The 18,075-nt window shown below is 40.8% G+C and overlaps 1 protein-coding gene across 1 annotated transcript in view; it reads left to right on the top strand.

The window, feature by feature from the left end:
• Nucleotides 1–18,075, top strand: part of LOC144502041 (myosin-10) — a 167,488-nt gene that overhangs the window by 64,228 nt on the left and 85,185 nt on the right. Inside the window, exons 4-5 of the mRNA XM_078226052.1 lie at nucleotides 8,986–9,013; nucleotides 16,513–16,615. Coding sequence (XP_078082178.1) covers nucleotides 8,986–9,013; nucleotides 16,513–16,615 — 131 coding nt within the window. The remainder of the gene's footprint in view (nucleotides 1–8,985; nucleotides 9,014–16,512; nucleotides 16,616–18,075) is intronic.

Raw genomic sequence — 18,075 nt, 5'->3', positions numbered from 1 at the left:
TTTGCTGGGTTGTAATTTCCATTGAAAGCCATTTCTCCAGGTCTTAGAAATCCTCAACCGTTCTCCATCAACACACTTGGTTCCTTCCAACCAACACCACGGCAAATGATCCAGGTCCTTAAATTTCCATTGGTTCTCTCTTAACCATGATGTGGAGATGCTGGCGTTGGACTGGGATAAACACAGCAAGAAGTCTCAACACCAATAGGTGTTGAGATTTCTTTCTGTCTCTTAGACCAGAGAGCATCTTACCTGCATTCTGTTTGGGAGTTAACATAGAAACTGTCCTTTTCCCTCTACTGACCAGTGCCGTATGTTCTCAAAAATAAAACTATCTGATAGTTTACCCATTGCACTGCTCTCTCGTTTTTTCGATGGTAAACCTGATGCACAGATTTCAGTAACACTTGACCCAAGTCAAGTGTTACTGAAATCTTTGTGGTAACCAGATCACATGAAGTCTGGTCAGAACTTGCAAATTGGTCAGCATTGCACTTGGATTTTACTGATCAGAGGGTTATAAAGTCCTTCAAACTCTCTCTTGTGAGGGACTTGAGCTGCTCTCATTTGAGCACTTAGCCTCTGACCTTCCTTCAATTGCAGCTGTAACTCTGCCAAGAGGCCCTTTTGCTTTGACTGCCAGTGAGTTGTTAGGTGACAGGACTCCAGCTCAGATTGTTGCGACAACTGTGCACATCCCAGCTGCTTATGCACTTTGTCCTGGACTGTGTCCCATGGTATATGCTAGGCTGCGTTTCACATTCTTTACTTGGGCACGGTTGCAGCTTGTCTGCTGCCAGTGATTGCCACTAGCCACCGCCTGCCTGGACTAATGCCCCTTGTGGGCCAGCCTTTCTTGCCCCATGGCTGGGTTTTCATGCTGCACTTCAGGTGCACTGATGATTCATGTTCCTCCACAACTATAAACCAAGGTTCAGCTCCCTTCAGTTAACATTTTCAAGGCAGGAGTCAATCCAAAATGCTCGCATTTCTTTGTTCTTTTAGAAGGATATGGACCGAGTAAGGGCAGAAGGTTATTTTTAGTTAGGACGACATCATTGGCACAGGCTTGGAGGGCCCAAGGGCCTGTTCCTGCGCTGTACTTTGCTTTGTTCTTTTTATTCCATTTATCAATAAAGATTCCCCCTCACTATCTATAAGTAAACTCTGACCATGAGGCACATGGAGTACACTTGTGGGGTCAGTAACACCTGAACTGGAGAGAATATCCAGTTCATTGGCCACCAAGGGTAGTGTTCCAATTAAGCCAAACATTGATGGTCTTTTCTATAATGTTGCATTGGATTTTCTAGCACAACTTTGCCACTTTATTTGTATCATCGGGGGCCAATGAAGTTGCGTTTAAACTTTAGTCCTGTCTTAAGTTTGTACAAAAGTTTACAATCAACAGGAATAGATTTGAAACTCAAAGTCTAATATCCAAGATCCTATGTTTGCTGGTTAAATGGCATTAAATATGTTTGCACAAATCAAACGTTTGTGTAGCCTGGTGCCTAATCCAAACCATTCAGCCTGGCTTCTTGCTGACCTTATTCAGGAAACTATTTTTAAATTCCTGAGAAGTACTTGGAATGTGTTACGTAAAGATCAAGTATTTCACTCTGCACCAAATGTAGAGCTTTTCTTTTGTGTGGGCACTTGCGCTATCGGAGCACATCCATTTTATTCATTATTGCACATCCAGGTGCATGGCTTCAATGTCGATGTGCTCAGAGCAGATGTGATTAGAGACACAACTAAGTGGTTTTTAAAAAAAAAAATGCCTGTGGTTTTTTAATGAGGATGTGGTGTCTAAACCAATATCATAAAGATTCTGCTGCACAGCATTTGTTCTATAACCAGTCCAAGTTTCACTGAAGCAAGACCTTCTTGCAGTGGTGTCACCCCAAGAACTGGCTGGTGTAGATCATAGCCCAAGTGCAAACTGGTGTCCCCACCATCCAACCTCTCTGGGGGCAACTGCTAAAGAGTGCCCCAAACTCTAAGAACAATTTCTTGCTGAGGGTTTGGTTGCGTGGCTATTGGATACCTTGCTGTTCTTTGAAGAATGGACCACCATTCATGACAGCACCTTGAAGGTGTGAAGGAATATGGCACCTTTGGGGGGGCATCAGAACAAAACCCAGTCCTGTTTAATCAGCTCCAATAGATATGGACTATCCAACAAAGATTGAACAGTTTTTTCCCCCTTTTTCTATTGAGACTGATTGTAATATCCCTATCATCACCCAAATTAAGATTAACTAATTTGACTGGATTCAAATCTGGCTATTACTGCAAAAATTCAGATTTGATTTCATTTAATGTTGTACTCCTTGCATACACCTATATTTTTTTCATTTGCAGTTCCTTTATAATTGTCTATCATCTTCCATTATTGTGTGCAGTTGCATGGTTGTTCTGGTAACTGTTCACTGGGCAATTTTGCTCTGTAGCTTCATTATTTTTATTTTTCCTATCCTTGTTAATTTGTTTGCTGATTTTAAATTCCGTTTGCCATTCGTCAGACTATCTTAACTCCTCCCAATCCATTTATGTTTAGTTTAGCTATGTCCAATTTGAAAACCTTCCCCCAATTCAGTATCCTCTGCAAAAATTACTTTGTGGGTGGGATTTTCTGGCCCTTCCCGACAGTTTCCCTGGTGGCGTGATGGTGAGCCATGCAAATTACCATGGACTTCAGGACCGGAAGATCCTGCCAGTGGTGAGCTGCCTCTGCTGCAGTTGGGGTAGGGGGGGGGGGGCTGGAAAATTCCAGTCTTTATTTTTGTCCCAGATACAAATCACTTCCATACACCTGTGTAAATAGCAATGATCCATTACTGCATTAACTCAATTCCATTCACAACTACTCTTTCCCTGACTAATTTCAGCCCATTCCAGACACTTCTCTCCTGGTCCATCTATCCTTTTTTTGTGGAATAATCATTTGCATGGCCTCTGGCATGCTACAAGTTTATTGTATAACCACTCCAGAAACTTGGTCTATTCTGTGCCTTCCTCCCTACAACTACATTACCCACTCTCTCCTTCACCTGAAGCTGTTATGTATAGCAGTCAACAATGTTACCATAGAAAAACAGTTAGAAATCTCACTTTCCCTTTCCCATTTGTTCCAGTCTTGCACTGCATGTAGTTACCAGACTGACAACTTTAATGGTGCGTTGCACCAATTCATGTTTCTTTCACTCGGCCATTTCAACTTTTACGATGAAATATCACCAAGCATGGTGACCTTTTTGAAGCATTTCCGGAGGTGTTTTTTTGTCGGGGCGGGGGGGGGATTCTAGTCCAACAAATTTGCACTATTTCACAATTTAACTTCTAACTTATATTTTCTAAACTTTAGATTATATGAGGAGCACTTGCACAACAATTTTCAAGTAAATGTCTTTCCGAGCCCAAGGGGGTTGGGATGGAATTTATGGGGGTCGTTGAAGTGTTCTTCCAGTTTCCTCCATGTAGTTTGCTTTTTGTGCGCCATTATCTTGCAGGGAGTTTACGGTTTGAATTATGCTGTGTGTAAATGCACAAACAGCCAGAGCCACGTGTTTTAGTTGTGAAATTGAAATTTTCAATGTTGCCATTGGTCATTTAGTTTAAAAGTTACATTTTAATCATTCAGTCTTGTGCAGATTGTGGAAGAAAATGTTGATTGCTGTGTAATTGCCCCAGTACTGTACAATCTCTGGCCTCAATTGTTTTCTTCTGTGTGATCCAAATGATTAATTGCTTGAAGTTCAATTGCTAATCAGATGAGTGAATCCTAAATAATCGGGCCATCCCCAGTTGGAGAATCAGCAGCAATTGTGACAAGAGTTTCTAATCCATCTGAGCTCTGGTTACAATTTGTGCCACACGATGCGTCATCAGTACGTGCTCCATCTTGCTGTAGCTGCTAAGGGAAATCATGCCTTTGAATCTGATCACATTGTGTCAAAATAGGATTTCTGCCCCCTTGCTCAAGGCAGTTTGAATAGAGGGACTGACTCAGCTAATGTTGTAAAGGACTGAATCTCATTATAATTCAGATCACACCACCATTGCCTGCTTTTCAACACACTTTTTTAAACTTTGTCCGGAAACTGAGATTTGGAAGTATGGCATGGACCATTAGAACTTGAAATAAAGACGTGAATTATGTGCCGACAAGGGGACAGAATTTTCAAATGGATTGATTTTTTTGTCAGACGTATAACACGAAAGATGTGCAGTTAGGTGCATTGGCCATGCTAAAGTCTCCCTCCGTGTACCCGAACAGGTGCCAGAGTGTGGCGACTAGGGGATTTTCACAGTAACTTCATTGCAGTGTTAATGTAAGCCTACTTGTGACACAAACAAATGAACTTTAAAACTGTACGAGCAGAAAGTGGTTTTGCCAAGCATACCCATCCAATAAAACAAAAGTAAAATACTGGGGATGCTGGAAATCTGAAATAACAACAGGAAATGCTGGAAATATTCCAACAGATCAGGCAGTTCATGTTGAGGACCTTTATCTTAGAAAACGTTTATTCTGTTTGAATATCCCCGTGACCGACTGATCTCCTGTATTACCTGGGATGGTTGTTGCTCTAGCCACTCCTGTGTGCTTTTCTGAAGCTCCAACATTTATAATTGCAACCTTCTCTGGCCCGGTTTTAAAATTTATTTTTATTTGACTCTTCCTTGCTTGCTATTGATCTGATCCACACGCATTCTCTTGCCCCCACACCATGTGGTCACTCAATTTTCCCAACTGAACTGGTATACACAGCATGCTGTCCCACTAAATGGACTGAGCTGTGCGCTCTCTACGTGGGATCCAGCTGTTATGTGGACACTATCTATGCACCATGTCTTCAAAGGCTCTTTCTTGTGCAATCACCACATTGTAATTTGAACACGCAAATTGTGACTCCACTTTCAGCCTGACCAGAATGTCAAGGGTCATCTCATGCCTTGTGTTCACCATAACATCCCTGTCAGCTGTTGGCTCACAGTGCCAGGGACCTGGGTTCAGCTCAGGCCTTGGGCACTGTCTGTGGAGTTTGCACGTTCTCCCTGTCTGTGTGGTGCTCCAGTTTCCTCCCACAGTCCAAAGATGTGCAGGTTAGGTTGGTTAGCCATGCTAAATTGACCCTAGTGTCAAGGGGACTAGCAGGGTAATTAGGTGGGATTATGGTCAGTGAAGGCATGATGGGCTGAATGGCTTCCTTCTGCACTGGGGGATTCTATGATACTTGATGCTGCCAGTCTGAGCACATGGTTGATTAGAAGGCACCACCGCTGTGCATCATAGGTTGGATTTTCCGGCTGCACTCATCCCAAAACTGGAAAACCCCATCTGAGATCAACAGACCTTAGTAAATTCTCACCATGTTGAATTTGCTACAATCATATAAAACACCAATCATTCATAAGGGATTGGGTAAACACATTCTGGGTTCATTCATTGATAGGAACATGCTGGGATAGAAAGCTTGTAAACATCAGAGCGGTGTGCTCTGGATCGCATGACACACTTCCTTGCTAGTGAGGTTATGCTCCTATCTCTTACAGGCATATTACAACAAATAACCCCTTAGTCTAGTGATCTTTCCTTGGGCTGTATTTGAACATCTCACCAACATGTATTCAGCAATAAGCAAAAATTTGCCATCCATCTTACACAATGAGCTGTTTGATAAATATTACTATTCGTTTCAAAAATAATTCTTGCTTGGAAGACTTGATAAGCACAGCAGAATGTGACCAATGATAATGCAGCAAATCATGGTTGATTTGATTTATTGTCACCTGTATTGGGATACACTGAAAAGTATTGTTTCTTGTGCACTATATAGACAAAACATACTGTTTGAGTACACAAGGAAGGTGCAGAATGTAGTGTTACAATCACAGGGTATAGAGAAAGATAAACTTAATATGAGGTAGGTCCAGTCAGAAGTTGGATGGCTGTAGAAAGAAGCTGTTCTTGAGTCTGTTGGTACGTGATCTCAGATTTTTGTATCTTTTCCCCGATGGAAGAAGGTGGAAGACAGTATGTCTGGGGTGTGTGGGATCCTTGATTATGCTGTCTGCTTTTGAGGCAGTGGGAAATGTAGATGGAATCAATGGATGGGAGGCTGGTTTGTGTGATGAACTGGGCTTCCTTCACACCCTTTGTAGTTTCTTGCAGTCTTGGTCAGAGCTGGAGCCATTCCAAGCTGTGATACATCCAGAAAGGATGCTTTTTATGGTGTATCTGTTCTGCTTTGGTTAGTGAAACATTTGTAAATGACTGCAATTGGAATGTGTTCCAAATTGATAAAATGCTGTTCATCATTAAGCATTTGAAGTATTGGAATGCTATTTGGCTGCAATGGGAACACATCCCAATTGTGTACGATTAAGATGAAACCAAGTTTTTACATTAATTTAAAAACGGATCATGTTGGTGCTTGACCATTCGAGGGTTTATGTGAAATCTTTTGTCATATTAGAGGGATAATCTTTGACATCTGGAATTGTAAAGCAGGCCTTTAGAAATGGGGAGGAGCTGGAAGAATCAGTAATCCATCTAGTATAGAATGTGATCCCAGCGCACGAATTGCATTTTTGTTATCTTGGTTTAGCTGATTGAACATAAGTGAAGTGACAATTCAGCAGAGTAAAATGACTGATTTTGTGACAATAGAAAACATGTCAAAAACATTTCAAATAGTGGCTCGTCTGCTTTCAATGATTGCCCCTTCACCATAGGTTGACTATATGTACATGAACTATATGTACATGGAAGCATTGGAAAGGGTGCAGAGGAGATTTACCAGGATGTTGCCTGGTATGGTGGGAAGGTCTTATGAGGAAAGGCTGAGGGACTTGAGGTTGTTTTCGTTAGAGAGAAGGTTAAGGGGTGACTTAATAGAGGCATACAAGATGATCAGAGGATTAGATAGGGTGGATAGTGAGAGCCTTTTTCCTCAGATGGTGATGGCTAGCACGAGGGGACATAACTTTAAATTGAGGGGTGATAGATATAGGACAGATGTCAGAGGTAGGTTCTTTACTCAGAGTAGTAAGGGCGTGGAATGTCCTGCCTGCAGCAGTAGTGGACTCGCCAACATTAAGGGCATTTAAATGGTCATTGGATAAACATATGGATGATGATGGAATAGTGTAGGTTAGATGGGCTTTAGATTGGTTTCACTGGTCGGCGCAACATCAAGGGCTGAAGGGCCTGTGCTGTAATGTTCTGTCAGCTTTGGCTCTCAAAGGGATTGATGAATGTTGCTATCTTGTACCTATGGGCACAATAGTACTTTCAACAAAACATGAAATAAATGGAAGACAGTGGTTCGCACTCATGCCTCACAGCACCAGGGACCTGGGTTCAATTCCAGCCTTGGGTCACTGTCTGTGTGGAGTTTACACTTTCTCCCTGTGCCTGCGTGGGTTTCCTCTGGTTTCTTCCCACACTCCAAAGATGTGTGGGTTAGGTTGATTGGCCATGCTAAATTGTCCTTTAGTGTCAGGGGGTTAACGGTAAATACATGGGGCTATGGGGATAGGGGTTGGGTGGAATTGCAGTCAGTGCTGACTCGATGGGCCGAATGGCCTCCTGCACTGTCAGGGTTCTATGAAATTTTTTTGAGGGAAATGGGTGCAAGATGGAGGTAAGGCTTGTGCGGAACACAGGCCAGTTGTGTTAAATGGGCTACTTCAGAGCTGTAAGATCTCATGTAATTGTTCAAGTGTGAATGACTTAAAACTTTGAAGTTATTTTGCTACCCTAAAACATTTAATCACAAAATGCACTTGTTTTCGAATGTGCAAAAAATTGTTTAATTGTCCCCACCTTTGGTCATGGCTGCAATCAACATTAAAGGATTGATGAGACCTTTTTAAACTTTAACCATGTCATTGAGGAGCTTTCAGACTGAATAAATACATTAGTTGCCTGTGGTGCTGACTCATAGGGACTAGAATGTTCAAGATTTATCTTTGGTCTGTGCTGAATTATCTGAGGTATCTTGGCACACTAGTTTAAGGTTTATTCTTGAGTTAGATTTTTGGGAAGTATGTCATTTATTTTTTCAGAAGGTATTAATCATCTCTTGCTAGATTTTTAGGTTAACATATACAGTGGTGTTTCCAACTGATTTTCTGATGCCCCTCTGCTTGCCTGAGAGGAGCCTAATCTTGCAACATTTGATGTTGAGCTGATTGTCCAGCAGTGTATATACTGTGATCCGACCTGCCAAAACTCACTTGTAAAATGTTACCCATATTAGGATATTGAATTTGATCAGCCATGATAATGAATGGCAGAGTAGGCTCGAAGGGTTGAATGGTCTACTCCTCCTATAAATCTTGAAGTAATCCAGATTTGTTCTTGAATGGAATAACAATTTTCATTATTTTTTCTGCTTAAATGTAGTGCTTTTCTTTGTTTTTTGCTTTCTATTTTGAACATCCACTATTATGCCCTGGTATTGTGCAGATGAAAATGTGGGTAATTGATTTGAAATCTTTAGTGTTTTCAATTGACTCTACCTTGCTACTAAATTCTATCATGAGTATTCAGTATCTCCAACTAGAAGGGATAGGAGAAAACGCATGATATTACTATTCTTATAAGCTGAAGACTATTGAAGGTGTCACACTTCCTAGGAAATCTATTTAAAATCACGGACATTTTGAAAGAGCCTGCTTGAGAATAATGAAGTCTCTCAACACCAGGTTGAAGTCCAACAGGTTTATTTGGAATCGCAGGCTTTCGGAGCGCTGCTCCTTCATCAGGTGAGTCTGTGCTCCGAAAGCTCGTGATTCCAAATAAATCTGTTGGACTTTAAAACTTGGTGTTGGGAGACTTCTTATTGTGCCCACCCCAGTCCAAAGCTGGTATCTCCACATAGAGAATAATGAGGAGCACCAAAGGTAGACAAAGTTAATGTAACAAATGAATGTGCCGAATGTTGGCTTATTTATGTTTTCTTTTTCCAGATCGTGAGGATCAATCAATCCTTTGCACGTAAGTACATATTTTATTTGGTGTATGAATTTATTTAAATATCAATGAAAAAAAAGTTCATTTTGGAAACTTGTGTCTGCAATGGTGAGTACTGTTGATTGTGACGTTCACGTTGTTTGGTACTAGTCTAGCTTCTAATTGAAATGGTACAGATTAGAATTTTGTAGAAAGATTGAAGTTACCTATTGGCTATTTACAACACCATCTTTAAAGTTAAATGGCCTGTTAGGTATCCTAAAGGAGGAGTCTTTTAAAAAGCATTTGGACACATGGATAAGATGGGTATAGAGGGATGTGGGCAATTGGGACTAGCTTAGTGGTTTAAAAACTGGGCAGCATGGACAAGTTGGGTTGAAGGGCCTATTTCTATGCTGCAAACCTCTGAATCTACGACACTCTTTCTAAATTGTGTAACTATGCACTGAGCTCTGCTTGCTAGTTCCAAATGGGAAAAGTTTGTAGAACTGTGCTACACACTTTTACAATGCAGGAAGCTGGCAGCGACCAGAAGTGTTAGAACGTCCATTACTGTACAAACTTAACTGTACGTTTTGGCTCAGTGTGCCATTCATGTAGAGAAAAAAACTTTTCAGTCCATGAGTTTATTTTCTGGTAGCCTCCTAAACCATTCCACCCCCCCCCCCCCAGAATATTTCTTGACATCTAGAATGAACAAAGTTGAGGCTTGATGTATTTAAAATTATTGGCTCCTCATTCTGCTCCTAGAGCTTTCCACAGCCTGATATAGACCAGAAAATGACAATGCCTTGGTCTCAAGTCGTCATGTTGAGGTGTCTGGCTTGCATTCATTTGTCCTTTTTTGGGAATGCTGTTTGGGGAGATGGTTACTGATCATTCTAACAATGTGTATATGATCATACATGATCAAGGACTTAAATAAAGCCTGCACGTTGTCATTCTCCAATTCCCAATGATTAGTCGTTTGAGTTTCAAATGTAACCGTCCTATTTCAAACACACACTGCTGCTGTAAAGCTAAGCTAAATTAGACAAAAGTAACAACTTTTAGAATTTTATAAACTTTGGTCACTAGATTTTAAAGACCACTCGTGCTCGATTTAGTTGCTTTCATAAGTTCCAAATTAAGTTTTACCTGATTATGTTGCATTAGATTTGTTGATTCTGTTCCTCATTAAGTTTATTTTGAATAATAAATTCATTAATTGCAAAATATTTATACTTGTCTATAAGTCACACAATCAGCTAAACAGCACTCTGCTGCAATGGTGGTTTGCTGTCAACACAGTAGCAATTAAATGCTTTCCATTCGTTAATCTGTGAATCACCATTGCTCACGGACCACATACTTTTTCATCCTGTGCCTTCTATGCCTGATTGTGGTTTGGTTAAGCAAATGTGCATGCTTTTAATATCAAGTCAGTGTTAACATTTTATCTCAAAATATCTCAAACCCTGCAGCTAATCCCTAAAGCATCTGCCTAAGTGTTGCCCGTGTCTTACATAATTGTATTAAGCATAGTGTTTTATTTGTGCTAACAACTCTTGCCAGTATGCTGCACAAACCTTGTTAAAATGGGAACAGTTTTTCAAGGTTTGTTCTATAGTTTTAAGCTCCCATTAAATTGACAAATCCAACATTGAAACTTCACCCATTTTGGCCAGATTATAAAGGTATGCATGTTACATTTTTTTTTTGTTTTTGTAGTTTCCAAATTTAAGCAAGTGATCAAAATAGCTAGCGTGTTCCTGCTAAGGAATGTAATTGGTAAATGGTCTTGGTTTTGATTCAGGAGCAGAGGGGTATTTAAAGATTTATTAGCTTACAAGGACATGATGACCTAAACTGGCGTTTAGTGAATTAAAATCTCAAATTGAGGTTTTGAATGCCAACAGCAACAGAGCACATTTTTGTAGAACTAATTCTGGTCTGATTCCAGGTTCCTACAATGTAGATATCTGCACAGAATTGCTTTCCAAACGGCGTAAGAAGTCACCTCCATGGAAAGAATGTGACCTGGTGTTCAGTCATGTCTAACAATACAAGCCAACTTTGAGAACGAGTTATCTGTTCTAGTTACTTGGCTTGACCAAGCTAGTGAATAAATGCGAATATGTATCACTGTAGCCTTGACAACTGCCATGGTTATCTATTGATAATGCAATCTTCCTACCAAACCCCATCAAGTCTGTCTTTCCAATTGCAAAGCAGAATGGTCATTACTGACCTGCATGTCGGGTATTCAGTGACTTTTTCTGGAGGGCATTTGAGTTATGGCTAGTGGAAACACTATTGAATATCAACTCAATGTTTCTGCAATTTATTATGAGTTTAGTGATAAGAAATTTGAAATTGACTATTCTAATGGAACATCTGCCTTTACTTCAACCTGGTTTATAATGTACAGCTTGAGATTCCTGTTAATTTTCTGTTTGTAAAGGAGACACAATGCAGCAAGCTTTGCACTTGTTTTCAGTTCATAGCCTAAAGTGTTTATTGCTTACACTCAAATTGTGGTGTAGTTTGCATGTCAGATCTCACTTCTGTTGAGGAGGGTGATGTCTTTGGAAACGGTCTCAATGCATTCGGCCCATTGAGTCTGCACTGGCTCTAAGACCATTCTACCCAGTCCCACTCCCCTGTCTTAACACTGCAACCTTGCACATTCTTTCTTCTTGGATAGTGATCCAATTCCCTTTGAATACTTCAATCAAACCTGCCGCCACCATCTTCTCGGAAATTCATTCCAGACTCCAAGCGCACTCGGGTTGACTTTTTTTTTCCTCATCACTTTTACTCCTTTTGACAATTATTTTGGATCTGTTCCCTGGTTCCTGTTGCTTTAGAGGGAACATTTTCTCACCTATCTACTCTGTCCATACCCTTCTGGATCTTGAATATCTCCATCCAGTCTCCTCTTGGCTGCCTTTTCTCCAAAGAAAACAGTCCCAACCCCTCCAATCTATCATTAGATCATAAGACATGGGAGCAGAATTAGGCCACTGAGCCCATCAAGTTTGCTCTGCCATTCAATCACGGCTGATATTTTTCTCATCCCTGTTCTCCTGCCTTTTCCCCATAACCCCTGGACCCCTTATTAATCTATTATCTATCTCTGTCTTAAAGACACTCAATGACCTGGCCTCCACAGCCTTCTGCAGCAAAGAGTTCCACAGATTCAGCACTCTGGCTGAAGAAATTCTTCCTCATTTCTGTTTTAAAGGATCGACCCTTTAGCCTGAGGTTGTCTCTTCTGGTTATAGTTTTTCCTACTAGTGGAAACATCCTCTGTGTCCACTCTATCCAGGCCTCGCAGTATCCTGTAAGTTTCAATAAGACCCCCCCCCCCCCCAAACTCCAACGAATACAGACTGTGTCCTCGTATGTCAAGCTCTTCATTCCAGGGATCGATCATGTGAATCTCCTGGACCCTTCCCAAGGCCGGCACATCCATCCTTGGCTACAGGGCCCAAAACTGCTCACAATACTCCAAATGGGGTCTATCTTCCTTGCTCTTGTAGTCAATGCCCATATTAATAAAGCCCAAGATGCTATGTGCTTTAACCGTTCTCACAACATGCTCTGCCATCTTTAATGACTTATGTACATGTACACGGAGATCCCTCTAATCCTGCACCTCCTTTGTAGTTTCTCCCTTTGCTATATACTGTCTCTCCATATTCTTCCTGCCAAAATGAATTACCCCTCACTTTTTTGCATTGAACTTTGTCTGCCCGATTCACCAACATGTCCATGTCTTCCTGAAGTTCAAGATTATCCACAGCATAGTTGACGATGTTTCCAATCTTCGTATCATCTGCACATTTTGAAATCATGCCCTGAACACCACAGTCCAGGTCACTAATAAATATCAGGAAGAGCAAAGGTTCCAACATTGACCCTTGGGGAACTCCACTACAAACCTTCCTTCAAACTGAAAAACAGCTATTATCACTTCACTGTTTACTGCCAGTCAACCAATTCCTTATCCAAATGCCTATTTTCCCTTTATTCCATGAGCTAGATTTTGCTCGTCTGTTACGTGACACTGTATCAAATGTCTTTTGAAAATCTGTATATAGCAGTGTTATTTGTCCTTATCAACCTTCTCAAAAAAAAACTCAAGTTAGATTTTTCTCTGAATCCATGTTGGTTTTTCTTAATTATCCTGCATTTGTCTAAGTGACTATTGATTTTGTCCCGAACTACAGTTTCCCGACAAGTCAAACTGACTGCTCAGGAGTTGCTGGCTTTGTTCTTGCACCCATTTTTTAACAAGGGTGTTAACATTTGCAATTCTCCAGTTGTCTGGCACTGCCCTGTGTCTAAGGAAGACTGGAATATTGTCACTAGTGCCTCTGTACTTTCCACACTCTCTTCCTCCAGTACTCTTTGATGCATCTCATCCCGGCACCTTATCAATTATAAGTGAAAGCTTTTCTAATACCACCACCTCGATTGTAACATTTTCTTGTGTAGTTACCTCTGGTCTCACCTCAGCCAGGGTAGCATCATCCTTTGTAAAGACAGGTGCAAATTATTTGTTTAATACCTGTTTTTCTTGCATAGATGTGCAAGTCCCTATCTTTATCCCTAATCAATCCTACTCTTAATACATTATTATTTTATATGTTGATCGAAGACCTTGGGATTTCCTTTGCTGTTAGCTGCCAGTCTCTGCTCTTGACAGAAGCCAGAGGGTGGTTGTAGAGAGTTGTTTTTCAAACTGGAGGCCTGTGACCAGCGGTGTTCCTCAGGGACCAGTGCTGGGTCCACTGTTTGTCATTTATATTAATGATTTGGAAGAGAATATAGGAGGCATGGTAGTAAGTTTGCAGATGACACCAAGATTGGTGGCATCGTGGACAGTGAAGAAAGTTATCTCCAATTGCAATGGGATCTTGATCAATTGGGCCAGTGGGCTGACGAATGGCAGATGGAGTTTAATTTAGACAAATGCGAGGTGATGCATTTTGGTAGATTGAATCAAGGCAGGACTTACTCAGTTAATGGTAGGGTGTTGGGGAGAGTTACAGAACAAAGAGATCTAGGGGTACATGTTCATAGCTCCTTGAAAGTGGAGTCACAGGTGAAGAAGTCATTCGGCATGCTTGGTTTCATCGGTCAGAACATTGAATACAGGAGTTGGGACGTCTTGTTGAAGTTGTACAAGACATTGGTACGGCCACACTTGGAATACTGTGTGCAATTCTGGTCACCCTATTATAGAAAGAATAATATTAAACGAGAAAGAGTGGAGAAAAGGTTTACTAGGATGCTACCGGGACTTGATGGATTGAGTTATAAGGAGAGGCTGGATAGACTGGGACCTTTTTCTCTGGGGCGTAGGAGGCTGGGGGTAACCTTATAGACGTCTATAAAATGAGGGGCATAGACAAGGTAGATAGTCAACATCTTTTCCCAAAGGTAGGGGAATCTAAAACTAGAGGGCATAGGTTTAAGGTAAGGGGAGAGATACAAGTGTCCAGAGGGGCAATTCTTTCAGAAGGTGGTGTGTCTGGAACAAGCTGCCAGAGGTGGTAATGGAGGTGGGTACAATTTTGTCTTTTAAAAAGCATTTAGATAGTTACATGGGTAAGATGGGTATAGAGGGATATGGGCCAAATGCGGACAATTGGGATTAGCTTACGGGTTTTTTTAAAAAAAAAGGCGGCATGGGCAAGTTGGGCCGAAGGGCCTGTTTACATGCTGTAAACCTCTGACTCTATGCTCTCTCCTTTTTATTAGTTTTTTCACTTCCCATTTGGTCCCTCTATGTTCAACCTGATTTTCCGATTGTGTTTTCTATCTGACATCGGTTATACTCTTGCTTCTTCCTTTTCATCTTCACCTCCATCTTGCTCTTGATGGATTTGTCCTACCTTTCCCCTTCAAGGAAATAGATCTTGAGCATTGCCTGCAATACTATTTATTTGAAGGTGGCCCATTGTTCAGCCACTTTTTTTTTTAATGTCAACATTTGATTCCAACTCAGATGCATTCTGATCCCATTGAACAAAAACAGATCATGCTGGAAAATTTCAGCAGATCTGACAGCATCTCAGGAGAGAGAATAGAGCTAATGTTTTGCATCTGAATGACCCTTTGTCAGAGCTGTCAAAGTGGAGAGCAGTACTTCAGGGTTGCCACTTCTGTTCCAGGAATGTTTGAGTCAAACACTTGAGATAAAGCAAAATACTGCAGATGTTGGAATCTGAAACAAAATTAGTTTGTGTCACAAGTAGGCTTGCATTAACACTGCAATGAAGTTACTGTGAAAATCCCCGAGGTGGGGGGAAAAAAACCAAAATGATTGAAAATCTCAGCAGCTCTGATGAAGGGTTAAATACTCCGGTCACCCATTCCCTCCCTGTGTGCTACTTGGCTGCATTGTGACCACCTCTCAAAATGTGCTATCCACATACTCAGCCTTGCAAATGCACCACTGTGGTTTTGGCCTCTGCTCAAGTTTACAACCTGGAGCCCCAGTTTCTACAGCTGGTGATACTTGCTGCAAATATAGTCATTTGAGGGCACTTTGTCCCTGTGAATTTCCACAGGATGCACCCTCCACGTGGCTAAGCTGCACTGACGCTTTAAATTTAATGTTTCCAACTGTATGGCATGACATAGTAACTCCGATACTTGTCAATCGTCACCTCTACGTTGATTCCAGAAAAGCTAAAGGAAAAGTAGCTGGTGAGAACTTTTGTAATATAAAAAGCCTGCTGAAATGTTCACTGCTCAATAATGGTTCACTGTCCAATGTGCTGAGCTGCTGCTGTTAGTCATTGCCTCATTGGAATAAAGTGAGATTGGGAGTTTGTGGGAAGAGTAGAAATCTCCTCCTGTCTTCCCAGCTCTCAAGCATCAGTGAATGGTGTACTAAATTCTGACATGACAGGAAATTGGATACAATACTCTTATTTCAAACACACCTGTATTAATGTATTTCAGTATTTAGCAGTAATTTTCAAAAATAAAACAATTTCACTCTGCTCTTGAGTAGAGCACATGACCCAGCTGCCCCTCTTGGTGCATCCTTATCTGTGGTGATACTTTTTTTTTGTGTCCATCCTTATCAGACAGTGTGTACTATCTGCTTGGTTTCTTGATCAAGTTAACCTTATTCTTTTCCCCAGTACACACTGTGCGGTCTCGCTCCCAGTTGAGATGTTTTCTGTAATCGAGGGTTGCATGTTTATTAGTTCTATTTTCTACACTGTTCTGGGTACTGACAGAAATTGATTATCTGATGTGCAAGTTCCCATGTTCTTCAAAGCACTCTAATGCTTTGTCATTAGCTTTTGGGTTTAAACCAGGCTTGTTTGATCTTGCAAAGCATGATGGTTAAAGTAAACTGAAAAGAAGTCAATTTGTTTCGCTACACCAGGCAGGAGCTGCTGATAACTTGGACTAGTTGATCATTTGAAATCTTGCCTGTGGTTAGAACCTGGCATGGGAAAGGCAAAAAACTTCACCAAAAATTAACTTCTTCCCCAAATTCTTTTTCAATACAGAGGAGAATCTGGTGCTGGCAAAACAGAAAACACCAAGAAAGTTATTCAATATCTGGCCCATGTTGCTTCCTCTCACAAAGGGCGAAAGGATCACAATATTCCAGTAAGTTACATTTTCCATAAAACTGTTCCAGAATTCATCCCAGTTTATTACATAATGTGGATATCTTTGCTTTAAAATTCCTTGATGCAATGCATCTAATGCTGATGTGTTGCTTATGATAAGTGCATAATACAACTAATTAATTGCTGTAAGGTGCTACTATGTATTCAATGCAGGCGTCTTATTTGGCCTTTACAGCATGGCCTATGAATATTTATCATGCTTACAGCTGGAAAATAGTCCTAATGTAACTTGGCATTAACACTGATGGAATAAGCTATATTGTGAAATAATTTGGTGTGCTATGCTGAGATGAGTATGTTTTGTCTCATGGAATTTAAAATGAGATTTTTCAGATACTGAACATATTTCTTGTATTGAGACAACCACTATGAAATTCTTTGACACCCGGGAGTCGACTGTAACCATGAACCAACCATTTCTTGCACCGCAGACTGTTAGTGGTTAAATAGCTCTTACGAAACTGCTCCACAGTCCTGAGGTGGTAGATAATTTTTCGTCGTGGGAACTCTTGTTTTGGAGCTCTGTGACCTTCCGTATGGGTATTCCATCTTTGCAAAGTACTAGCACTGTTATGGCCCCTCCCCTTCTGCATTTTCAGTCGCAGCATGTGTCCCAGCAGACATTCCAAGGATAATGGCAGCAAATATTTGAAATTGCTGTTGTAACAAAATGAAGTCATGAAGCCACCCCAGGGAATTCTGGTAACTTGAAACATTTGTTGCTGCCTTTTGCCAGGCTTCTCCAGACCTTCTATCTATAATGTATTAAATCGTGTGTCTACATGCACTTCGTGGTAGTCTTTTTTTTTCCCCCCATTCTAAATTTCTGTCCACTTCTTTATAATGCAAATACCTCATTGTGTTTTACACATTCTGATCAATAATGGATCAAACATCTCCCAGTCCCAGCCTGTTCTGCAGAGAAACCATGTTCTAGTCAACTGTGCTTTTCTGCTTCTCAAACTGGAACAACCGTCACTATTTAACTATAATATTTCATCTTGTCCCATCTTTGGAATATTAAATATGCAAAAATGCCTACAAAACCTGAGATGTTACTAACCAACAAACAAAAAACTCTCCTAAATTCGTATCTGGGGTGAATACAACTTATAAGGTCAAAAAGGTAGAGACCGGTTTCACTACAGCATTTCTAACTGGGGTAAATGTGTACTCCACTTGTTAGCTTGAGATGATGTTTACCATCTGCCCTGACCATAGGTTACTAGGTCAGTATGTTCATTGGAATGGGCACAAAGTGTGCACGTTTTCATCACGCTGTCCAGTTAACCATCCCAAAACTTCAACTACCTTAAATACTTGGAGACAAATCTGAGATGTGGTGAACTGACATAAATGCAATGTCTATATTTTTCTATCGAGGGCAAGTCTATTTTTTTTTCTATCGAGGAGAATGAGTTGGGATTTTCCCTTTTG

Source organism: Mustelus asterias, chromosome 12 (genome assembly GCF_964213995.1).
Source record: "Mustelus asterias chromosome 12, sMusAst1.hap1.1, whole genome shotgun sequence".
Classification (NCBI taxonomy): domain Eukaryota; kingdom Metazoa; phylum Chordata; class Chondrichthyes; order Carcharhiniformes; family Triakidae; genus Mustelus; species Mustelus asterias.
The sequence above is the reverse complement of the archived record's forward strand: the minus strand, read 5'-3'. Positions and strand labels throughout refer to the sequence as shown.